Here is a 24,546-nt window from a genome sequence, read left to right as displayed (position 1 = left end):
TCGCCCTGCTGGGCTTCTCTCTCAATGGACGTGTGCCTGTCCCTCTCTGCCCTCTGATCTCAGTCCCTGCTTCTTAGTCCCGACCTCTTCTGAGGCCCCCCTTGCCCATCCGTACCGTCTTTGGGCCTGAGACCGCTCTGTCCTCCTGGCCAATCGGAGTCCAGGCCGACGGGGCCCTCCTTCCCTCTGGCTCTGCCCCCGGCCCCTGAGCCGCGGAACCTGGCAGTGGCAGCGGAGACTGGGGGGCCACAGGGTCTCGGGTGATGAGGAAGAGCCCTGGAACGTTCAGGTATTTGAACCGGGGTAAAAATAAGAGTCACCTCTCTACAGGTGGGGAAACCGAGGCCCGGAGCAGTGAAGGGGCTCGCCCAGGGGCTCCCGGGCACCGAGGCGGTGCGGGGGCCCCACCAGGTGGTGGGCCCTCCTCCGGCCGGTGTCCCTGGCCCTGGGACTGAGTAGGAGAAGCGGAAGCCAGCACTTCTGTCCTGCTCACTTCCCAGCAGCTGTCAGAGCCCACGGAGTCTTTCCTGGGAGGCAGAGTGGCCCCGCCAGCCGGGTCCAGTTACCAGCAGCCCCAGCTCCCGAGAGGGGGGAAGACAGGGGGAGCCTGGGAGGCCCAGCAGGGGGTCCAGGGCAGCCCTCGGGGTGGCCAGACCCCACCGTCCGGCGCCTTCCCAGGATGGGGGCCGCATCCTTCAGTGGGGCCGATCTCTTCCCGGGTCTCCGGGATCCCCCCACGTAGCTGCCTCCTCACGGACATGCGGCTGCAGCCCTGGCTGGAGAGACCTGGGCCTACCCAGCTCCTGCCCCAGAAGCCTGCCGAGGCCACCACGAAAGGGCAGAGGGCAGGGGAGCCAGCTCACTGTCCCTCCCTGGGCTACTGTAGGGGGTTGCACCTGGGAGGCTTGAGGAGGGGGCTCGGAGCCTGAAGGCTGAAGTGGCTGAGCCTCGAGTAAGAGACCCCAGGAAGAACAGCAGGTGGGTGCCCAGCCCCCGACCCCCCACGTAACCCCCTCCTCTGGCCAACGAGGGGACCAGAGGACCTTCAGCTCTGGCATCCGAGGGTCCCGCCTTATTTGGGAGCTCCAGGTGAAGTGTGGGCGACAGCCGCAGAGAAGGGTGAGTCATAGTTTCCTGGTCAGAGTCTGAGTCTGGGATCTGGCACCTTTGGGTTTCACCCTGAGACAGGACAAGAGAGCTGGGTGAGGCTCTGGCTGGGGAGTGGCTGTGCTGACCCGAGCACACGGGGGTCGGGCGCAGCGGTCGAGGGCCCAGGCTGCAGCCGCAGCCGGACCTGGGCCCTGGACCCAGCTCTGCCGCCGGCCCTGGGGCAGGTTCTTTAACCCCTCTGCCCCTCGGTTTCCTCATCTATATGGCGGAGGTTGTGGTAGCACCACTTCACGAGCTTGTTGGGACCATTCATGAAATCGCGTTCCTGAAAGCACTGTCCCCGCGCGTGTCACTTAGTAGGAGTTGGAAATGCTACCCTTTGTATCTTTCATTTGCTTGTTATTGTGAGGGTCTGTCGCTTCTCCGGGAAGGGGAGTGCAGACCAGGGAGGAGGACGCAGAGGAGAGGGCCTCACAGTAGCCCAGATTTGGAGACGAGGCCAGGCCACGCGGGGTCTGAGGAGGGAGTGGGAGGTCGTCGATGGGAGGGCTGCCAGGAGGAGGAGGAGGTTTGAGATGGGCGCAGTGGGGAAGGCAGGCTTTGGGGGCGCCGTCCCTGGGGTTGAGCCTCAGCCCTGCCCAGGGTGGGGGTGTTGGCCGAGCTGTGCCCCCGGAGCCAGAGCCCTGCAAGCCCAGTGACCCCGCCTGGGGCGAGCCCAGGACAGAGGCTTTCGGGACTCAGTGCAGCGGCAGCCAGGCCCCGAGGAGAGAGGCGCGCGGGTGGTGTCTGAGGTTGGGTCCAGGACTGTCTTCCTCCTTGTTGTGAATCTTCTAGTTGTGTTTACATCTCCCCAGGACATCTCTAACCCCTGAGGCCAGGAGGGAAATCTGATGTCACGATTTGGAAGGGCAGGGAGATTGCTGGAAAGAGTGGAAAAAACGGAGCGGCGGAGGGTTTTCCATGGCGCTGGATGTGAAGCGATAGCAAAAGCCGGGGCAGGGCGGGGGCTTCCTGGCCAGGGGTCTGAGGACCGGGGCCGAGGCCGGCGTCCCGAGGCGGCGGGGGGGCAGGGCCGGGACCCGGCTGGGGCTGGACCTGCTTCTGGCCTGCCGAGGGCCGAAAGGGTCCTGAGAGTCTGTTTTGGGAAATAACTTATCTCTCTTTTCCGACTATAAAAATAAGACAACGCTTGGGGAAAAACATTTGGAAGAAGCACTGCAGTCTATTAACAGTGGGTAGCTTGGGGAGGGGCGTGGGATTTGGGGACGTGTGGAGCAAAAATGAAGGAAAATACTTGTGTGTGTTTACATTTATTATAACTCAGGCAAGCAGAGAAGCCTTGCTCGGAAGTGTCCCGGTGCAATTATTAGTACGGCCCTTTTCACTCTCACGTGTCCCTATTTGGACTGTAAAGTGTAAGGTCATGTTATTTATATAAAGTGTGTTTTGATTTCATAGTAGCGTTTTATGTGCTCGTTGCAAAAAGTGCAGCGAGACGTGCTTTTTGACAGAGGAAGACGTAGAGAAGCGATTAAAGCTCGCCTGTGGGTGCCCCACGGAGTGGTCCTTGCACTGGAGGGACCCTGGAAATGGTTGCTCAAGTCCAGGACACCTGCTGAAGGAAGTGCCCTGTGGCCTAGGAGGGGGGCAACGGGGTCTCAAAGGCTCCTATAGCCCCTCAGAGGTGGGCTTCCCCCGGGGCGTCACTGCCAGGAGCCGGAAAGTTGCCTCCTGTGACCGCCCCCCGCCCCCCGCCTCCCCCACCACAGGCCTGTAAGAGTGTCGGCAGCTTCACGCTCCTGAGAATTCTCCAGGGGCGGGCCCCCGCGTTCAGGGTGGCCTCGGAGCTTCGGGTGTGCGTCAGCCCCCAGGTTCCCATGGGCCAGGCTGGAGGAGGGGGAGCCTCCCCGCGATGGGGAACAGTCTCCGGGGGGCTGGGTGGGTCCAGCCGCCGTGACCGGTCACCTCCCTGCAGATGCGCCCCAGCTGATGGAGCTGCCCCGGGACGTCACCGTGGAGCTGGGCAGGAGCGCCCTCCTGGCGTGTCGCGCCACAGGCCGCCCGCCCCCTCTGGTCACCTGGCGCCGGGGAGACGGCCGGCCGCTGGAGCCCGGGCGGGGCAGCAGGCCCCGGCAGCTGGATTCGGGAGTGCTGTTCTTTGAAAGTAAGAGGTTGGAGCTGGGTGGGTGGGCAGCGCGGACAGGACGGCCTCCGACACCCTGAGCCCCCAGGCCGGGGGGCTGGAGCAGGACCCCGAGCCCCAGCGCTGACCATGGGCAGCGCAGGTCACGTTTAGCTGGGTGACCCTGGTCAAGTCATCGCGCTGCTCTGAACAGTCGTAAGAACGATGACTGTGCTACCGCCTGGGTTTAACAGCAGGCCACCGTTAGGGGCTGCTGTGTGGGTGACACATGAAACGCTAGCACAGTTCCCGACGCATGTTGTAGTGTCAGCCGTCGTCGGCACGACCATCTTCGTCGTCACTACTCCTGCCGGCGCCTCTGATGACTATGTGCCAGGCTGGATGCCGGGCACCGTATTCATGCCATCTTCTTGACCCCTCCCAGTCACACTGCAGGGCACTACAAAGTGCTGATAGAGGATCCCCATTCTACAGATGAGCAGGCGAGGCCTTCTGCCCCTCCCACGGCCCGGCTCTGTGCCCGTCCCTGCCCCTCTGCCGAGCGGCCCGCCCGCCTGACCTCCGCAGGGCTGGCTGTGCCGAGGGCTCCCCCTGCACCGGAGGACAGGGCCTGTGGGGGCTGGGGCCATGGCGTGCCCCCAACAGTCAGGCCTGCCTCTCCCCTCCCCCCAGGTGTGGTCCCTGAAGACCAGGCGCCGTACGTTTGTGAGGCTCAGAATGTTTTTGGGAAGGTGCAGGCGGAGACCCGGCTGGTGGTGACTGGACATGGTTCGCTGGGGGATCTGGAGAGGCGGGGGAGGTGGGGGGGGTGGGGACGCCCCAGGGGGTGCCCCCATGGCCACCCGCCTTTCGGGACTGACGTGCCCCTGGCCAGGTATCCCACGAGGAGCATCTGGGGGCCTGCTTCCTGGGCGGGTTCCCTGGGGAGGGGAGGGCGGAGCCTCTGTCCCCATAAGACCACCCACAGGAATCTAGCATGACCAACACATGTCCTCTCCCCACAGCCCCGCCACAGATCGCCAGCAGTGCCGCCACCGTCCGGGTGCTGGAGAGGCAGCCCGTGTCCCTGCCCTGCATTATCCTGGCCGGGCGGCCCTTCCCGGAGCGGCGCTGGCTCAAGGCCGGCCGGCCGGTGAGTACCGGGCTCCTCCCAGCGCGGCAGGGTGACAGAGGGGGCTGTCCCACGCGCGCCTGGCCTCCGCTCTGCTGGTCCCCTGTTCGAGAATAGCCTCTTCCCTGCGCCCTCTCTTTCCTGCCTCTTTCCAGCACCTTCCCTGATAACGTGCTGAGAGCACCGTCACCCTCCGAGGCCCTGCCGAGGCTGGTGTGGCCGCCCGCCCCTGGCACTCAGCAGGAGGCCCTGGCCTCCGGGGGCGCTGGGGTCTGGGAGGAGGGGCGCGCTGGGGCACGGATGCCATGCACCGGTCACCCCGTCCTGGCTCCAGGGCGCAGCTCCGACCTGGGCACTTTAACATCTGCCCCACTGCCTAGTGCAGCGCTGGGCACGCGGCAGCTGCCTTATCCCTGCGTATGGATTTGCTTCTCTCTGTTTTCCTCTCTTCCCTGTCCTGCTCTACTTTGCCACACTCCCCCTCCATTCTTCTGCCCTGTCCTCAGCCACGATGTGAGTCCTTGTGCCCTCGAGGCCGTGAAGAGGAGCCTCACCCCCATTTGACTTCAAGGCACCAGAGACACCGGGTACCTAGGGAGGCAGCGGCTGTGTGGCCGCCTTTCCGTCCCCGCGGCCCTGGTCGGGGCACCCTTGCCCCGGCCGCGGGGCGGTGCAGTGTGGAGGCGTTGCAGAGGCCAGCTCTGACAGTGGCCCAACCCTTGGTTAGATGTGACCCGGGGCAGGCCCGACCAGGGGGTAGGGGCTGGGCGGTGGGCGCTGACACGTCCAGGCGCAGACTGTGCAGCCAGGCTCATGGAATAGTGAGGGGGACGGGGAGGCCAAGGGAGCGGCCCGGCCTGGTCTGGCTGGACACGTTCATGGAGGTTGCTCGAGGCCTGTTTTGGATCCGTGTCCCCTGCCACCCTGGTGCTGATGGGGCGCTGGGCAGCCACCAGGAGCTGCTCTCCTTGCTTCTTTCACTGGGATCCCATCTGAAGTGGCCACGCCCCCGCTCTGTGTGCCCCTCCTCTCTCCCTGGGGCCTCGGTGTGGCGGGGCCTCAGGGCTCCAGCCCCTGTCCCACGCTCCCAGGAGAGGCTCCGCCGACCCAGCTGGGGTCAGGCGTCTGGCCCTGTCCAGTTGGCCATGCGAGTGGGGTGGGGCCTGCTGGGGGTCAGGCCCGCCCAGCGTGGGGGTCTGTGGGGGCGAGGAGGCCTAGGGAAGGGGCGGGGGCTGAGCGGTCCTGGCATCACCCCTCCACCTGCCTCCACCCGACCGGCGCCCCTGGGTGGGCAGTGTGGTCCCCGAGGGCTCTCTCCTAGCTGGCTCTGAGAGGGGCCGGGGGTCCAAGCTGGTACTCCCTCGCCTCCCCAGCTCCCGCCCGGCAGCCGGCACTCCGTCCGAGCCGATGGCAGCCTCCACCTCGACCAGACGCTGCAGGAGGACACGGGGAGGTACAGCTGCGTGGTCGCCAACTCGGTCGGCTCTCAGCACAGGGACGTGGAGCTCATTGTCCACGGTGAGTCCTGGGACCCCAAGGCTGTGGGGGAAGATGCTAGATCTTGAATACCTTTGTTTAAAGAGAAAATTGCACAAGTAGTAGTCACTGTAGGAAATTGAGAGATTGGACAAGTAATAAAAAATACTCCTATAATGCTAACAGCTAAGAAGAACCACAGTAATTTTACCTCTGGGTATGCATCTTCATACTGTAGACATCTTATCTGTGAGCTTGCCCACACACCCCTATATATAATAAATTGTACACAATATAAACTATATATTTTTACATCAGTCTTATATGCATCTACATTTCCATCGATCTGCAGATCCTTTAGAAACACGTACATATTTTAAAACCAAGCGGGGACCCCATTATCACATCCTTGTTTTGCAGCCTGAGTGCCTCCCATTGCACTTTCCTAACCATTTGCCGTCAATGAACCCCCAGAAGCATCTGTTTAAGACTGTGTGCCTAGCCTGTCTCCGCGTGTGAACACCCTGGGGATAAATGCCCTGTGCCCCCACCTTCGCCCAGGGGACCGGTTCTTTTCCTTAGGATGAACCCCTTAGTGTGGAATTGAGTTTCGAGTCACAGAGGTCGCACATTTTTAGGGCTCTTCGTGTGTTTTGCCCGGTTACCGTCCCATGCACAGCACGGGAGTCCCTGCTTACCTTCCCCCACCCGGCCAGGTACCACTGTCCTTTTCCATGAAATACGAGATGTTTGATTATATTTTGTAATTTACCAAGTATGTTAATATCCTCTTTTAAAAAGCTTTTGTTTCACAAACGCCCCAAAAGATGAGCAGGAATCCCATGTTCTTCCCCATTTTTTTAGGGGAAAACCAAAGTTCGGGAGGAGGCTGAGTCTAGAGCCCGGCTGTCTGTCTCCCCATAGCTCCAGTGGTGGGGGGGTGGGGCGCGGGCCACTCGGAGACCACTGTGGGGTCCTCTGCGGTGTCACTTCGTTTTCGTAACTGCTGCACGGCCTGGGTTTGGAAAGGCCCCCATTCTGGGGATGAGGAAGTGGAGGCCCTGAGCAGGGGGTGACTGCCTGGCCGCCCCGAGGGCCACCCCAGTGACGCAGCCTCTTCCGCGGGGCAGCGGGAACAGCTCTGCTGCTCTGGCTTCCCCTCCGGACTCTCCCCGCCTGCCTCCCCCTCCCCCGCTCCCCTTAGAGACCCCCCATCTGTATGCCTGCGACTCTGGATGGTGGCCAGAAGGGTCGTGGCACTTGTTTCCAAGTTTACTTGTGCTGTGACTATTCTCTGCCATTTCTCATCTGTCCATTCCCAGAGAGCGGGCAACGAATTGGGGTTCATGTAGCTTTTTTCGCTGATCGAGGAATACGGCTGCCCGTCGAAAACGGTTTTTCCCAAGGCCCAGGGCACAGAGAGGGCAGGGCTGGCCCGGGCACGGCCGCCCTCGGGGCGAGGCCTGAGCGTGCGCAGTGGCGTCAGGGAGCACTCTGCTCTTTGCCTTCTACTGTTGAAAGGGGCTTTTTCCCCACTTGTGGTGAAACACACAGAACAGAGAGTTCACTATTTTATCCACTTTTACGGGCACAGTCCCGAGCACTGAGGACCTTCCCGGGGCTGCATAGCCCTGCCCACCGCCCGTCTCCAGAACGGCCCCGCCTCCCCAGCCTATCCCCTGTCCCCGTGCAGCCCCGCCTCCCGTCCTCCCCGCAGCAGCTCCCCGCGGCTGCCGTGCGCTGCGTCCTGTCTCCAGGCATTTGCCTACTCCAGGCACCTCAGGTCGGTGGCGTCAGACAGTTTCTGTCCCTCTGTGTCTGGCGTCTCTCACTCGGCGTCATGTCTCTCAAGGTTCGTCCGTGCTATCGCGTCAGATTTGCACCCTCGTGAAGGCCGAACACTGTTCCCTAGGCACACACTGGGTACGGTTTGTCCATCATCCGCGGATGGATATGTAGATTGTGTCCATCCTTTGGCCATTGTGACTAACGTCGCCATGCACTTTGGTTTACGAAATCGGTTTGTTTTGAAAGTGCCACCTAGAATCCAGTCCCCTGCCACCCACCACGTCACCAATGAAGGGGTTCCAGCCTCCCTCCCCTGTGTCGCCTCAGGAGTCCCCACCCCCACCGTCACCTGGACCAAGGTAAGCGGAGCCTGTTACCACCTAGGGTGGCAGGGGCAGGCCCAGCCTCGTGGGGACGGGAATGATGCCACAGTGCCCCGGGGTGGGCGCTCTGCTGATCTCACCTGTGGCTGCACCACAGGAAAGCAATGCCCTCACCTCCAGTGGGCCTCGCCACAACGTGAGCAAGGACGGCACCTTGGTCATCACCCAGCCGTCCGCCCGGGATGCAGGGGCCTATATCTGCACAGCCACCAACGCCGTGGGCTTCTCCAGCCGGGAGATGCGGCTTTCTGTCAATAGTGAGTGATGGCTGCCTGGCCTGGGGGGCGGGGCCTGGTCGTTGCGGCCGCAGGCGCCGGGACCCTCTGACTTTACCTGCGTCTCCCTGTGCCCAGGTCGGCCCTGCTTCTAAATGCTTCCCATAGGAAGGACACATGGGCCAAAGCTCAGAGCGCTGTCCCTGGTCTGTGGGCATGCGCTGAGAGCAGTTCCAGCTCGCACGTAAATGAAATCATACGGCTTTTGTCTTTCTGTGTCTCAGCCCCGGGTAACTGTGGTAGGGGCCGCGTCACACCCACCGGCCTAGGTGACACTCAGCCCTCCCCTGGGCCCCCGCACCCTGCCACCGTGGCTGTCCCCTTGCCAGGCCCTCTCCCTGGTTCTTTGCGCCCAGACCCTGACTTCCCATCCATCTTTTTCGAAGTCCCGCCTGCCTCAGGGCCTTGGCATGCACAATTGCTGCTGTTTAGGGTGCCCGGCCCCCACCTCTCGGCCCGGCCGACTTCCCCCAGCCGTCCGATGCCAGCTCTCCCTGACCCCTCAGCCCAGGCCCAATCGTCACCTTGCGGCGGAGGGTGGGACCTCCGCTCCGTGCCCCCCATCACAGGTCTAAATGGACGGGCATGTGTGAGCTGTGCGGCACCGGTGCTCCCACTGAGGATGGGCAGGACCCGTCCTGGCTGCTCGGCCCAGCCGTTGCCGCAGAGCTGGGCACTCGGAGCTGTGCGGACGTGAGCAGGCGCAAGGCCCCCTTCCGTCCCGGGCGCTCAGAGCCTGTGCTCTCAGACCCCCCGACTCGGGGTGTGCAGGGACACGCATGAGCGCCCCTTGGGCCTCTGTGTCCCCAGCTGGCTGGCTTGGTTATTTGTTGGCGCTTGGGCATGTACTGGGTGCCTTCAGTGTATGAACACATGGCTGGAAATGAAGAGGGGAGTAAGAAGGAGGGGGTCGGGGTACTCTCTGCGATCAGGAGCCTTTCGCTTGATACGAGAGTGAGGTGATGATGGGCACAGATTAGTACGACCCCCCGATGGGGCTGGAGAAGGCCAGAGGGAGACCGGGTGCCGCCTGGTGGACAGGGTAGTGAGAGGAGGACAGAGCCTGCCCCCGTGTCCCCAGGGAAGGAACAGCAGGTGACGAGAAGCCAGAGGAGTGTAGACGTTGGGACCGGAGCAGCCACGTCAGCGTCGTTGCAGCGTGGGGGGCACTGGGAAAACCACGGGGCCCCAGCCCACCCCAAAACCGGCACCCTCCCAGCACGACAGAGCCACACCCATCTCCACACCTCCAGGGTGACGGTGCCACCTCGGCTTCCTGGGGGAGCTGTTCTGGTGCCCTCGGGGCCCCACACCATGGCGCCCTGACCTGCTCATGGCTTCTGCCTGTTTCCACCAACAGCCAAGCCCCGGATCCAGGCAAATTTCTCACACGATACAGACCAGCCCCTGAGAGTCACAGCCAAGGCTGGTGACGAGGTGACCCTGGACTGCGAGGCCCAAGGCTTCCCACCCCCATTGGTCACCTGGACCAAGGACTTCCGCCCTGTGCCAGCCGTCACGGACAGGTAACCCCAGTTGCACGGCTTCATCATGGGGAAGGGGAAGAACTTGGCGTTTAGCAGAAAACCAGCCTCAGGTGGTCGGTGACCTGGGAAGTGGGGGCAAGGACCCGGTGGATGCTCCCAGAGGGTGTGTGCTCACCTCTGCACACAGCGCTTTTGTCCCTGGGTCCCCTGAGGGTCCACGGGTGCCCAGGGCGAGACCCTTCGGAAATAGCAGGCCCCCCAGTGTTTCCCGCCCCGCCACTGGGAGCCACAGGCAGACTCGCCTGCAGCCTGCGCGGCAGCCCTTGTTGTCCGAGCCAGACTGAGCTCAGGGAGGCAGGGCGAGCCACTTGTGCTCCCCGCTGCAAGGCGCAGCGCCGTGGTGGCGGCGGCATCCCGACGGTGACTGGGGCTCCGTCCTCACCCGCGCTGCTGGCCACGCGTCTGGCGGCCGGGCTTTCTGACTCAGCGTCTCCCTGACTGTCACGTATCCTGGGAGCGAGAGGAGGTGGGCCTGGGTGTCCTTCAAAGCCAGGCCGTGCCCCCGCAGACAGGAGCGTGGGGGTGGCGGTTCCTGACAAGAGGGCCTCAGAACTCCGGGGGCCCTGGACCCGTGGGGGCGGGGGAGGACGGCCGCCGGTCTGGCCAGTGACATCAGCGCTGGCGAGGGCTTTGAGAAGTTCCAGACCGAGGAGGCCTGGGCAGCCCCCACCGCGCCGACACCCACACGTGGGTCTCTGCGTCTCAGAACATCTGTTGGGTGAGCCCTTCCAGTCCTCGAAGGCCGCACCTCCGAGTGCAGCTGGGGTCCCGTGGCCGGGCTGGGCTGGCAGCACCCCCACCTCCGGCCCTGCGGGTGTCTCCGCAGCTCCTTGTCCCACATGCAGAGCAGGGCAGGGGGTGGGGGCGGAGGGGCGGGAGCCAGGGGAGCCTGCCTGTGTCTCTCCCCAGAAAGCCTGGTCCCAGCCCCTTGGCTGGAGCGGGGTGGCTAGGGGAGGGTGGCCGGCGGCCAGGTGCACATTTATTTGGGACTCATTGCTGAAGTGGGAACTGCAGTTCCCATTTGTTCACTCTTCTTGTTGTGATGCATGGAGGTCGATCAGCAGGGAGCCATAAATTCACGAGAGCCGCTTTTGCAATCCTTGAGCTGTGTTCTGTTCCTTCTCCCCTGCCCCCTGCACTTCTTGCTGGCTTCCAGCTTTCTCTTGAGATTTATGAGATTCCGGGGGTTTATCTAAATGAGGAGGAAAAGAGGCCGGGGGCGGAGCTGGGCTGACAGCTCAGACTGCCGAGCCCCACTGGGTGCGTCTTAGTCGCGCGGCCTCAAGTCTCCGTCTGTAAAGTGGACCCCGTTTAAACGATGTTCACGCGACACAGCAATGCATGTGCGCTGCTTAGCGTGTCGTAAATCACTCCTTTTGACAACACTTGTCTGCTGCTCTTCACAAACCAAAGCATCATGTCCAGCTTTTCAAAACGAACTCATCTGTCATCCTATTTCATTCTCACTTTTTAAAAAATTCATGTGCGGTACAATTCTAAGTGTTGAGTACATCAGGAGTTGTGTATTCATCACAGTCAATTTCAGGACACGTCCAGTGTCCCAGCCCCAGCCCCTGGCGACCACCAGTCTGCTTTCTGTCTTCAGGTTTATCTCTTCTGCACGTTTCCTGTAAATAAGATCATACTGTGTGTTCACTTGGCATCGCAGTTTGTCGGTTCACCCGTGTTGTAGCGTGTGTGTCAGAACTCCATTCTGTTCCTGGGGCTGCGTAATACTCCACTGTGTGGACAGACCACCTTTTGCTGATCCACTCACCAGCGGAGGGCCGTTTGGGTTCCCAGTTGCTGCGACTGTGGGTAACCTCGCTGACTTCGGATTGCATGTTCACCGCACCTTCCCAGGCTCCGGGCCTGTGGTTCCTGGGCCTCCCCGTCCATCCATGTGGGGAGCCCAGCAGTTGTTGGGCAACTTCCCCACACAAGCCCAGATCAGCCTCCTCGCAGACGTAGCTTCCTGTGGTCTCAGGGCCACTTGCCCAGGAAACGGAGTGTAGGAACTGCATGGACCACACATACCCGGGGGTGGTGGTGCTGGCGTGGTGGGGGGCTAGCTCTCCTCGTCTTCCCCCCACCTTCCTTCCCCGAGGGAGTCCCGAGGCCCCGCTGCGGAGCTGCCCTCTAGAGGCAGGCGGGCTCTCGCTCTCCCCCTCTCGATGGGAGGTGCCAGCCGCCCACCCTTCTCCTCCTCAGCTGGGCCCTGCTCCCCCTACCTGGTTGAGCTGCCCCCTCCTCTGCGGCGGCCCAACCTGCAGTCCCCACTGACTGTGTGGTGTGGCCAGGCTGCGCACCACGAAGTGCCTGAGCCCCTGAGGCCGCCTCCGCCTCCGTGTGGGCGGGGCTGGCCCTGTGCAGCCCGGAGGTGGGTATGGGGAGCACATTGTGCCCGGTGCGCTGAGGATGAAGCAGAAACCCATGGGGTGGGAGAGAGCGGGGTCCTGGCCTTCCACTCCCCGGGCTGGGCCTGCCGCACAGCCTCCCACACACAGGTGTGCACAGACACGCACAGGTGTGCACACATACATGCACAGACACGCAGGCACACATGGATGTGCGCACATACAAACACGCACAGAGACACCTGGACATGCATGGAGGGACACACAGATACAGGCACACACAGATATGCATGTGGGTCCCAGCGGACACACAGACACACACACAGCAGGCTTCTGGGCCCACACTGCTCTCCCTGGAGGGTCTAGAGAATCCTCTGAGCACTCAGGGGTCCGTGACACCGTGGGAGTTAGAGTGGCCACGACGCCCTCCAGCACCGGCCGTGCGCACGACCCTCTGCCGTGTGCTCGCAAAGTGCTTCTGTGGAGCTAAACCTGGTGCATCTTCTGCGCGGTGCCCATCACGGACCCTTTCCTCCATTGACCCATTTTCGTGATTCATCCTGGCCCGTGTCACTTGCTTTCCACACGGGACGGCATACCGTTCCAGGGCGTGTGCTGCTGGGGGCTGCTAAGCCGCTCCTCCGGGGCACGGGCTCTGCGGCCAGCTTTTGGCGGGAATAAATGGGACTCCTGGGATGTCTTTGGTCAGATGCTGCTTTTTATCTGCTGGCCCGTTTCCTTGGGGGATGGTCCCATAGCAAAGGGCTGAGTCAAGGGTGGGAATGGTCACCGAGAACTCCTGACCCTCTGGACGGCTCTTTGTGGAAAGCCTGTGTGAGCTGTGAGTTCACAGCTGAAGGTAGCGGGGTTTCTTGAGCAACTCATGGGCTTGGGACTGTGGAAACCACGTCGCAGAGAGAGGCCATGAGAGATCAGGGTCAAAGACCTGGGGTCCCCTTGCAGCCTGGCCCCCACGCGCAGAGTGAACCTGAGCAAGACCCTGCCCCTCCCTGAGCCTCAGTCTTCCCATCTGAGAAACAAAAGGGCTGGACAGGCGGTGGTGGCCAGACAGCCCTCGCGGCCCTGGTCCCACGGTTGCACCCGGGAGTGCTGGGGCGAGGCGGCGTTTCTAGGCAACAGTGTTTGTTTGGGGCTCTGATGTGTAGCTGGGACAGCTGCTAGCACTCCTGGCCCAGTTTAGGCTCCCGGCGGCAGCCAGCCAGGGTCCCACATGGGGGCCAAATCCAGCCACATCGGGGGAGGGGGGATGAGGCGGGTGGGGCGGGGACAGCTGGTGAGGAGCAGGCCGTCGGCACCCCCAGCCCTCTCTGGCTCGGTTACCCCAGGGCGCAGTGGCAGGGCCGCAGCTGGCGCTCTCTGACCCAGCAAGGAAGCTGCTTGCCCACCGGCACGGCAGGGACTGCCTAGGGGCCCCTCGGGGATCTTCATCTCGGTGGACCCTCACAGCTCCTTGCCGCTTGCTGGCCTGGCGGCTCTGAGGTCTTGGTCTTGTCAGCCTATGGCCGGTGGCTCTCTTTCTGGAAAACTCTGCAGTGAATCAAAATTCTGAGCGAACCATTTAGGTCACCACAGTGGCTGGCCGGGCGGTGGCAGAGCGCAGGGCGAGTCCAGGTCTGCCCCAGGCAGCTGGGTGGCCGCGGAACGTCTGCAAACGGGACGATGACAGTAGGCTCTGCCTGCCGTGCAGGTTGGGATGTGGGCAGTCGCAGGTGAGAACGTGCGTGGAGGGAGCCCAGCTGCAGGTGGCACACAGGACGCGCCCCACAGCTGACAGCCACCCCAGTTAGCGCGGCTCGGTGGCCGTTTCACGGGCTCGCAGGGACGGCACCTTCTCCCGCTCTCTCATGTGTTGTCATTTGGTGGGTATCGGGCCCCTCTGCCTGAGTTTTCCAGTGGGACTTGTCCACGGGGGGCTTCCTTATAAGGGTCTGTGGCGCAGGTGAGGCCCCGGCAAGGGGAGGAGGGTCAGAGCGGCCACGGGTGGGCGCAGGTCCCCGCTGGCTGGTGGGCCTTGCCCTGCGCAGGCTGAGGCGCCGCCCCGGCCCCGGCAGACAGGGGCGCAGGGTGCGTGTCTCTGGTGGGCTGGGTAACTGTGGGATGGCTGTGCATCCACAACTACCGATCCTCCTTCTGGAAGTGTCTGCACCCTTGGGCTGAGGTTGTAGGTAGGTCTCTCAGAAATGGGGACAGTGCTACAAGCCACATGGGACACAGCAAGAGGTAGGCGCAGACAAACCAGCCGGCTGGAACAACCGGAGGACAGGAGCATTTCCTCAGCCCCTGCCTGCGGCAGCTGGCCCACCCAGACCCCCGTCTGTCCAGGGAATGGATGAATGTGTGAGCAGTCGGCTGGACCAGGCTCCATGCAGCCCAGAGCCGGGGGGGCTTCATGGAAGAGCGGGGGGCCTCGCTGCCTTGAGGGGGTGTGCAGGGCGGGAGGGTTCCTGAGATGGGCCAGGGGTGGGACACAGTGTGAGAACGGTGGGAGAGGGGTGTGTGTGCCAGGCCGCTGGGATTCGCTGCCAAAGAGTTACTGAGCACCTACTGTGGGTCAGAGCCTGTTCATTCATACGGGCTGGGACGCGGCAGGGACCTGGGCACGCCCGGCCGCTCCCCTCACTGAGCCACCTGACCGTGACAGGCGCCCACAGGTGTGATAAGTGCCGTGGTGGCTTTAGGAGCGTGTGACCGGGAGCAGGGCTGGTTTCCCGGAGCCACAAAGGATGAGAGGGAGCTGGAAAGGTGGCCTGAGCGAGAACGCAGGGAGGTGTGTGCTGGGAACCAGGGGCACGGCGTGGCCCGGGATCTGCGTCATTCCGAGCACTTTCTGTCGGGCGACTTTCGGTCCCTCTGGGCAGGTAGGTTCCCCCTTGGGGCTCACGGGACCAGAGGGACCACACGCCCTCCTCTGCGTGGTTGTGTGAATCTTGAAGCTGACAGCCAGCGAAGGCTGAAGCCCAATGGCTGTCATAAACAGGAAATTCCCTGAGAATCTGGGCGCCACACTGAGCCATCTGGACACTCAGGCCGCCACGGTGGACAGCTGCTGCTGATTACGCCACACGCACACAGCAGCAGCGCGTTCCCCACTTCTTCCCACTTCTCCCTGGCCCCCGGCCGCACCCCTGGGCTGCAGCCCCCACACCTGCCGGAGTTTCTGAGAAAGTGGAGGGGGAGCTGGGTCACAAGCCAGTTGCAATGGGGCAAAGTGCAGGCAGCTGTGGGAGTTCATAGGACGCACCTACCAGCCTTGGGGCATCAAGGCAGCCTTCCTGGAGGAGGCGGTGTCTAAGTACTGAGGTTTGAGCAGATGCAAGCCAGGTGAACAGGCGGTTCCTATCCTTTTAAGGGCTTGGTGAGGAAGGAAGCAAGGGGTTCTGTGGTCTTCAAAGTTGCAGCAGGTAACTCCTGAGATGAAGGAGTCCAGGGCTGCCTTTTTGAGTATGAAGTAATTGAGGTTCAGAGATGTTGCCTGCTTGCCTGAGGCTGCCCAGCATGGCTGTAGCAGACACGGGACCGCAGATCGGGAACCCTGCTTCCCAGCCCAGACCTCTTTGCACAGGTCCCCGTTGTCCCCGCTTTGCTGGCTGAGGTCTGCTGTGAAGTCCTGGAGGGTGCCGTGCCCCTGCCCCGAGCGCGATGGAGTGTGTGCTGCAGCCTCCAACCGATTGGCCCTTGTTCGGGGGATGTCAGTGTTCTTCGACTTAAGAAAAAAGCCACCTCGGGGGAATGCAGCCCCGCAGGGGACAAACAGGAAACTTGGAGCCTTTTTCTCCACTTGGGATCTGCCCAGGGCTGCCCAGCTCATTGGAGACTGGGGACGGGGGCCCAGACCCTGTTGGGGGGGGACCATTCTTACTAACAGCAGGGCTGTTCATTGACCGAGCGCTCACTGTGTTCCGGCCACTGTGGCTTTGTGTGCGTCATGTGACTCGGGGCTCACCACCCCCTGTGACTTCCGATGAGGACGCGCCGACTCAGGGAGATGCTGTCCTGGCCCCAAGGTCAGCCTGGGAAGGCAGAAGGCCGGTCCACGCCAGGGCCACCTGCCGCCACAGCCCCGCTCCCATCTGCTCTCTGTGCTGCTGCTCAGGGTGGGGCTCCCTTGTGTCCTTGAGCCGTGTTCCCAAGAGGTGGTTGCTGACTACCTGTCTCAGAGCCACCTGGGGTCTTGGCAGAACCCCCCTTCCTGGCCCCCCGCCCCGTCTGCCTCCGGGTGGGGCCTGGGGGTGTGCGTGTTTCACAGGCGGGCAGGAGACCGCGATGAGAAGCCGTGCCCTGCAGGGGAGGGCCGTGCCGCCTCTACCTGTAAGAGCCGACGGCGTCCCGGCGGAGGCCTGGGGGTCCTGCGGCCGTGCGCGGGGGCACGTGCCACACGGCTCTGTGTGGAGGGCTCTGGCGGTGACAGGGAGAAAGAACAGGAGAGTGAAAGATGGGAGGAAGGAAGGAAAGAAAAAAAGAAATGTTGAAATGTCCACCGAAAGGGGACGAGATCAATCAATGGCGGCATGCTCACACAAGGGGACTACTCTAGAGCAGTGAAAATGGAGTCGACCTACAGGCATACACAGGATGCCGTTTATGTGCTTTAAACAATACAAAACTGCATCACGTATTGTTTATGGATGCACTGTTGTCACCATGGTAACGGCTGACCTCGGTTGAGCACTACCCTGTTCCGGGCGCTGGGCTGCGAATTAGGTCATTCAGCTGTCTGGACAGTCCTCTGAGGGACGTGAGCACCACTGCTGTCTCTGTTCCACAGGAGACGCCGAGGCCCATAAAGGTTACGTGTGGGCCAGCCCCACACAGCAAGCACATGGCGGAGCAGGGTTGGCCCCGCGGCCGGGCCCACTGCCGGGGCTCTGGGGACCGCTGCCCCACGCACCACTTACAACTGGCCCCGGAGAACTTGCCCCAAGTGCCTACTGGCTGTTCCAGACAAACCGCAGGAGGGGGAGGCCAGACAAGGGATTACTGCCCCACTTTACAGATGGGACACGGGGGCCCAGCAGGGCAAAGCTAGTGGCCCACGGTCACACGGAGCGCCCACTGCCCGCCTGAGTGACGCCCAGCGCTTGGCTTGTGGCTGCCTGGGAGGTGGGGATTGCTGTCAGCCCCGTTTTGCAGAGGAGGAAACTGAGGCTCAGCAGGAAGGGGAGAAGGGGCAGGCCTGGAGCCTAGGCCTCTCGGGCCGCAGAGCCCGGCCGTGACCTGGTGAGCACAGGCTGGGGGTTGGTGCTCAGCGTCCCCGCCCCCAGCAGGCCGCCTGCACTCGGGGCCGGCCGGGGCCAGCGGCAGCAGCTGCCCTCTCCGTTTATGGTGGCAGGGGCTTCGAGGAGCCCGTGCGCGTGTGGGCGGCGACGTCATGTCTGCATGGGCCCCCTGGGGTCCGGCCCCGCTGCACGCGCTGGGCGGGGGTCCTGGGTTCCTGCGCGGTGGGGCTGCGTGACTCAGCAAGGTGGGCTGGCTGCGGGAGGGCACCGATCGGCTTCCACGGCTCCCCCGGGGCCCCACCCAGTGCTGGACAGTGGGACGCCACGGAGCCCTGGATTCGGAGTCTGGCTCGCCCTGGCACTTCGCTGCAGAGGGCCTTGGGCTGGTAGGTTCTCTCCCAAAGCCATGCAAGGGGCCTCCAAGTAAAGCCTCATCCCCCCCACTCCTCACCCCTACTCAGGGGAGGGCAGTGCCGAGGAATGGCATGTGTGTGCATCAGAGGAGGAGAGTCAGCAGGTGCCCAGCCGCAACCAGGTGCTGGGCCCTGGGCTGAGCCCGTGGGGGACCTGCCCACCAGCCCCGGCACCTCTTAGGATGTCCATTTTACAGACGAGGAAATGGGGGCTCCAAGGGGTGAAGGGGACTTTCCTCATCCAGCTAGGGAGGGCTCAGGGTTTGGACTTGAACCCAAGCTGGCAGACTCCCAATGCAGTGCTCCCCTTCTCCGGTGGGGATGGGGCCTGGCCTTGGCCTGGCAGTTCAGGGAAGTGGGAGTGGGGGGGAGTGAAGGATGGGCGGTGAGCCCTTCTTCAGTCCCAGCAGGCTTCCTGGGGGAGGTGGCGGGTTTGATTGGGCCTTGAGGCCTGGGCTGGCGGGGGCCTCACCAGTGCTCCCTCTCCTGCAGGCATCACCTCCTGCCGTCGGGCTCCCTGCGTCTGGCCCCAGCCCGGGCCGGGGACAGCGGCGTCTACGAATGCAGAGCCAGTAACCCCGCAGGGTCAGCCTCCCGACGCTACATCCTCGGGGTGCAAGGTAGGGCCCCGCCGGCGGCTTCTGTCCTTGTCACGCTCATCGGCCCGCCCTGCCCTTCTGGCCTTCCCAGTGCCCCTCCCCAGCTTCATGTGCCAGCTCTGCCACCTCTTCCTGGAGCCCCCCAGCACTTCCGTTGTCATCCCTACTTCCTGTCCGTCTCGAGCTGTGTCTCCCTTCCTCCCGCCTTTCCCCTTCTTCTGTCCCCCCTGGTTGGGGCCTGGAGATGTTGCTCAGAGGCCCTCTGAGCACAGAGGGCAAGGCCCCATGGGGGCCTAGGGCAGTGGGGACTTGGGGGTTGGGAGAGACCCATTCAGAGAGGCCTGCAGTGGTCACGCCACCAAAGAGGCAGGGAGCCTGTCATCTGTCTCCAGGAGCCCCGAGGAATCACGGTGGGCGGGGGGGCTGTGGGGGTTGGGGGTGCAAGGTAAGCCCCCCAAGGCCCTCCGGCCACATCCGGCCCACCTCCTGTTTTTATGTGGCCCAGAGAGGAGAATGGTGTCTACTCTTGTAAATGACTGGGGGGAAAGGACAACGTTTTGTGACATGGAAATTATATGAAATTCGAGTTTCAGTGTCTGACAGTACAAGCTTTATTGGCACGTGGCCACACACCTTCCTTTACCTGTTATCCGTGAGGCTTTCGCGCCGTAAGGGCAGAGCTGAGTAGCTGAGACAGAGGCCACCAGGTCTGCAGAGCCTGAAAGGTCTGCGCTCTGGCCCTTGACAGAAAAATCCAGCCCCGATCCAAGCTAACTCCCCACTTTACAGGGGGCAGGTCAAGGCTCAGCGATGGAGGGGCCCCAGGTTCCCCGGGGCTCTCCAGCCCCGGCATGAGGGACGCGGCAGCCGGGGGCAGGGCTATGGGCAGGGCCAGGTTGAAACCGGGCTCTGCTGCCCACGAGCTGTGTAGCCTTAGGCCGGCCGCTTGGCCTCTCTGAGCCTTCGTGCCCTCCCCTGTAAAACACCCGTCCCGCGGTTGTCACAAGGGGTGTTGATGATGTCGGACGCTCAGCCTAGCAGAAGCCGTAACTGTTTTCAGCGAGTGTGGGTGGTGTGGACCGGCGTGCACACCCTGGGCCCTGGGCCAGGGTCCCACACGGTGGTTTTTCCTGAGCTTCTCCTCCAGAGCTAGGAAGGGAGCGGGTGTCCCTCGGCTCCCCCCGAGGGTCCAGAACACTTGTCCCAGTCTCCTGTGCAGCAGGGTGACCTGGAGCGGGATGGCCCGAGGGGTCTGAGAGCTTCCTTGGACCCACCTGGTCCAAACGCCCAGGAGGCTGCCCGGGCCCCGGGTCACACACACCCAGCGCTGGAGCTACTCCGGCTGAGCCCGAGTTGCAGAACCTTTAAGAGCCTCAGGTTCATCACCTGCAATTGGGTGTGGCCTGACCTGCCCCGTGGGAAGGATCCTAAGAGATGAAGGGTGGGACAGTCACTTGAAAACACTGATGAGATAGAAACCAGCACCACCGCCAGCTTCCCCGAGCTCAGCTGGGGCCAGGTGGGGACGAGCGATGCGAGGGACCTGCCACCGCATTCCACGCGCCGCTAGGGGCAGAGCCCGAGGTGCTGTTTCCATCCCCGGGCGACTTGGTGAGGAGGGGAAACTGAGGCTCCGGCTGTGCGGGGTCCTGTGGCCGTGAGGGGCAAAGCCGCCTCCTCCGTGCCTGCTGCCTCCCTGCTGTGCCGTCTACCCCGAGTCAGTCCCGCCACCCCCTGGGCCTCAGTTTCCCCGTCCGGCTCTAACAGATTGCCCAGCGGGTGGTTACCAGATGGTGTTGGGTGCACTTGGGCCCGGGGTGGGGACGAGGGGTCAGGGGTGGGAAGGGCGAGAGGGGTTGGGGGAGTCTGCTCCATGGGTCAGGGCTCTGGGCCCCCCCACCCTGGGCCCCCGCCTTGAACCCTCCCCGTGGCCCTCTCAGTGCCCCCACAGGTGCATCCAGGCCCGCGGGTCCTGAAGGCCCTGGCGGGGGAAGCTCTGGACTTGAACTGCGTGGCTGAAGGCGCCCCGCGGCCCAGGCTGCGCTGGTCCAAGGACGGGCTGGCCCTGCGGGGCTGGGGGCCCGAAGGCTCCGTGCATTTTGCAGCCATCCGAACGTCCGACGCCGGCATGTACCGCTGCGAGGCCTCCAACAGTGCCGGGGTGGACTCCTGGGACCTGGAGCTCAAGGTGCTGGGTGAGTCCCTGAGCCCTGGAGCTCGCCGCTCCCCACCTCCCCAGCTGCAGCGGGGCCTCTGAGGAGGCCTGTCCGCTCTTGGGCCCAGGGCCTGCTTGGCCCTGGCCCTCCTCCCGGCCCCCAGCCCCTGAGGTGTCGGGGAGCCTCTGTCAGCCCTGTGGGCACTCTGTCCTCTGGGGTGGACAGAAGGCTCCGTGGGAGAGCAGGGGGTGCGCCCCAGTCCACCTCCCTCCGCTTACCTGCTGGACAGCCGTGGCCAGTCATTCACACTCTCTGCTCTGACCCTCAGTTTTCTCACCTGTAAAGTGGGTTCTATAACATGTGAGGTCAGCGAGAGAAGGTGTGCAAAGCGCCTGGTGCATGGGAAGGCCCAGACCATTTTCACTGTTATGAAGTTAAAACAAACGTGGGAAGCGCAGCTGGAGGGGAAGGGCAGGGCAGGGTGATGCTCACCCGAGGGGGCGAGAGCCCAAGCTCAGCCTCTCGAGCTCGCCCCACTCGCGCTGAGGCTCAGGCCTGGAGCATGGAGCTTGCACCCTCTCATGTCCGGCTGGGGCTCTGGACGGGGCGCCCTCCCCACGGCCCTGGGGGGAGCACCAATCTTTGGGCTCAAGGGTTCGAGTGTGGCCCCATCACCTCCCACCAGAGCCGCCGTACTGGGGGGCCGATGACACCGACGGGCTGCTGGAGAGAGTGGCAGGAGAGAACGCCAGCCTGCCGTGCCCTGCCAGAGGTGAGGCTGGGCCGGGTGGGCGGGCTGGGGAGCAGCTCCCTCCCATGTTCCCGTGCCCCGGGTCACACGCTGTGGGCAGTGCCATGGGTTACGGTGGGTTATGTGTCCTCACTTCCAGCCAGAGCCACACCAACCATTTCATCCCATCGACACCCCATAGAATGGATGTAAACATTAGTTCTTTTTTGTTAGGGGCAATCCAGGCCCAGAGGGGTTAAACAGTTTGCTCGAGGTCACACGGCCCGAAGGTGACTCACAAAGTGTGGTGCGGTTTGGCCCCAGCCTCAAGGTCCTTTGTGCCTGGGGATGGTAACAGCCAGGGCCCAGGAAGGCCCAAGGGTCCTTGTGGCTGGCGGCTGGGTGGCCCCTGCCTCTGCCCGCGCCCCAGCCTTTCTCATAGAGGGTGGAGTCACAGGTCCTGGGCAAACCCACTCCGCCCGAGGCCCGCTTTGGGGCAGCAGCTCAGCGTGGGGCCGCGAGAGCTGCCTCTGTGGTCAACTGCACAGCGGTGAACCCTCCCAGGCTGTGTGACTGGGGCCAGTCGACACCTCCGCCCTGTGCTTCCATTTGCTCGTCTGCACAGTGCGGTTGTGCCAGTCCTTCCGTGCAGGGCAGCTGCCGTGAGGGCTCTGTGAGGCCACTTGAGTATTAGGTGCCAGCCAGCCCCGTGGCGGGTGCCTAGCAGGGGCCAGGGAAACGCAGGGAGTGAATGAGTGTTGAGTGGCTGAGCGATGTAACCGACTGTACCTGGCCGATCGGCTCCCCCTGCCCACCCCCCACCCAAGTTGCTTCTGTTGGCTTTGGGCTCTTCCGAGACCGGTGAGAGGACACGTGTCTTGCCTGTGCGTGATGGCGCTGTCTGGGAGGCTGGGCGTCTGGCTGTCCGAGGGGCAGCTGGCAGCTTCCTAAAAGCTGGGCAGGAGCCAGAGCTGGTTCTGGTCTCAGCTGTGCTTCCTCGGGCCTCAGGGCCCAGGGAAGTCCCTGGACCAGGACCGAGGGAGAGGCAGGCACCGGGTCGGAGTGGTGGGAGCCGGCAGGTCTCTTCTGTAGAGCTGCCCAACTGGAGGGAGCCAGCAGCCTGGCCTTTGATGGTGGCGCCACCTTGTGTCGGTCTCTGGTAACAGTAAGCAGCTGGTCTGCAGTCTCGGGAGGTGGGACCCACCCAGCCTGGCCTGCTATCTTACGCACCTCAGGGCCACCCACAGTCCAGGGCGAGACTGCAGCCTCCTCAGCGCAACCGGAGCCCCCTCCGGCGAACACTGCCCTGCCCTGGCCAGCGCCTGCCCCTGGGCGTGGCTCTGTTCCAGCCCGCGGCTGCCTGGAGGGCAGAGTTGGGCGCTGGCAGTCAGCAGCCAAGCGACCATGGGCTTGGACGGCTCCAAGGGCTGCAGGAGGAGGTGCTGAGCCTGGAGGAGCCGGGACGTGGGAGCCCTGGTGCCTGTGGTGGGGGGCCCCACTCGCCGCCTCGTTGGGTGGGGTGCGGGCACAAGGCTGCTTCTGGCTTGGCCCCTGAAAAATGAGAACGCAGAGGTGAGGGGGGCACTTCCAGGGACAGCTCGGAGTCCCCCGAATCTCCCCCACACCCCAGAGCAGCTCTGTGGTTAGCGCCCCCTTGCAGGTTAGGGGTTCCGTTTGTTTTGTTTGCATTAAGAAAAGCTCCAGTTTAGGCACTTCTTCCCCACCCCCACCTCCACTCTCTAACCTCCATGCCGCCAGCTAGGAAGGCCGCCTCTCTGGTGTGCCCCCTGGGTCCCCTATCCTCTGTATGACTGGACTAACAAAATAAAAATTAGTCACATAATTAATGGGGAAAAAAGTTCCAGGTTCAAAACCCGGTGCCCCTTCAGGCCAGCAGCTCTAAGCCCTGGTCCCCTGGGCGACAGGAGGGTGGGAGGAGAGGGGGGCACTGTCAGAGAGGCTGAGAGTTCTGGGAGAGGCGTCTGGTGTGCCGTGTGTGTGCGCGCGCACGGCACTCCGTGTGTTTGCACATGGGCCCCCACCGTAGGGGAGCAGGCCCCCAGCAGCAGGACACTCTGGCAGGAAACCGCAGAGGATTCTACAAGGAAACCGACCCTCGGGCATGATCAGCTTGCCCCAGGTGCGCAGCGGGGGCTGCCGGCAGGGCCCCGGCACGCGAGGGAGGAGCAGCCGGTGCAGGGCGGTGTGGGTCCGGGGCCCAGGGTGTTTTGAACGTGTCATATCTTGATCCTGCCTCCCAAGCCCACCCCCTCCCTCTGAAACAGTGACAGAGACAGAAGGAGCGTGTCTACCAAGGGCACCCGCGCTGCCGGGGCAATGGCAGAGGAAGCGTGGGGTGTTGATGATAATTAGTATTAGTGACGATCAATCACGAGCCCCGATGATTAGTGGTGGCAGAGATGGAGACGGGGGGGTGGGGACGAAGGTGCCGAGGACGCTGACCTGTGAGTGTGGGGGAAGAGCGGTCCCGTGTAGCGCCCCCTCTTCCTCGGCACCTACTCTGCCCCAGGCACTGGGGGTGCCGCTGGGGGTGCAGCAGGGAACAAAGCAAAGACCCCAGCCCTTGTGGAGAAGGCAAGGGTGCTTCTGTCCCTGAGGAAGGTGGGGGTGGCGGCAAAAAGGAAAACGCCCACGGGCGAGGGGCCTGGGCATGCCGGGGCCTGCAGTTCCAGGGGAGGTGGGGGCTCTGAGGACGGCGAGCTCTTGGCTCCTGTTCTGTGGCCCCCCCAGGGCCCCGGGAGGCGGCAGCCTCCTGGGTGGAGGGGGCCAGTGATGTGCCCCCAGGGGACAGCGTGGATGTGGAGGGGGAATGGGCCAGGCCTTTGTGCTGATGGCTCCCTTTGCCTGGCCAGGGACACCCAAGCCACAGGTCACGTGGCGGAAGGGCCCTTCCTCGGAGCCCCTGCTCGGCCGGCCGGGCCCGGCGGTGCTGGACGATGGCTCTCTGTTCCTGGCCTCAGTCTTGCCCAGCGATGGCGGAGACTACGAGTGCCAGGCCACCAACGAGGCGGGCTCTGCGTCCAGGAGAGCCAAGCTGGTGGTCTACGGTGAGCAGGGGCCCCCGAGCTGGGCAGCCGGCACATGTCCCCGGCTGGCACCGAGCTCACCGGAGGGGCCCACGGGTGGGGAGGGTTCGAGGGCACTGGGACAGCGGCAGGCTGAGTGGGCACCCCTGGCCTGAGAGACTCCCCACAGAGACA

General features: G+C 63.4%; 1 protein-coding gene across 1 annotated transcript in view; it reads left to right on the top strand.

Annotated features, from left to right (window-relative positions):
• The window catches only part of HMCN2 (hemicentin 2), a 132,853-nt gene that overhangs the window by 41,141 nt on the left and 67,166 nt on the right, over positions 1-24,546 (top strand). Inside the window, exons 17-27 of the mRNA XM_054584723.1 lie at positions 3,086-3,274; positions 3,926-4,021; positions 4,258-4,385; positions 5,738-5,882; positions 7,875-7,987; positions 8,109-8,268; positions 9,647-9,812; positions 18,333-18,460; positions 20,380-20,634; positions 21,281-21,367; positions 24,199-24,393. Of these exons, the coding sequence (XP_054440698.1) occupies positions 3,086-3,274; positions 3,926-4,021; positions 4,258-4,385; positions 5,738-5,882; positions 7,875-7,987; positions 8,109-8,268; positions 9,647-9,812; positions 18,333-18,460; positions 20,380-20,634; positions 21,281-21,367; positions 24,199-24,393 (1,662 nt within the window). The remainder of the gene's footprint in view (positions 1-3,085; positions 3,275-3,925; positions 4,022-4,257; positions 4,386-5,737; positions 5,883-7,874; positions 7,988-8,108; positions 8,269-9,646; positions 9,813-18,332; positions 18,461-20,379; positions 20,635-21,280; positions 21,368-24,198; positions 24,394-24,546) is intronic.

Source organism: Pteronotus mesoamericanus, unplaced genomic scaffold (assembly GCF_021234165.1).
Source record: "Pteronotus mesoamericanus isolate MK-2021 breed Mesoamerican mustached bat unplaced genomic scaffold, CSHL_Meso_final contig_78, whole genome shotgun sequence".
In the NCBI taxonomy this organism is placed as follows: Eukaryota; Metazoa; Chordata; class Mammalia; order Chiroptera; family Mormoopidae; genus Pteronotus; species Pteronotus mesoamericanus.
This window is presented reverse-complemented; position numbering and strand designations above follow the sequence as displayed.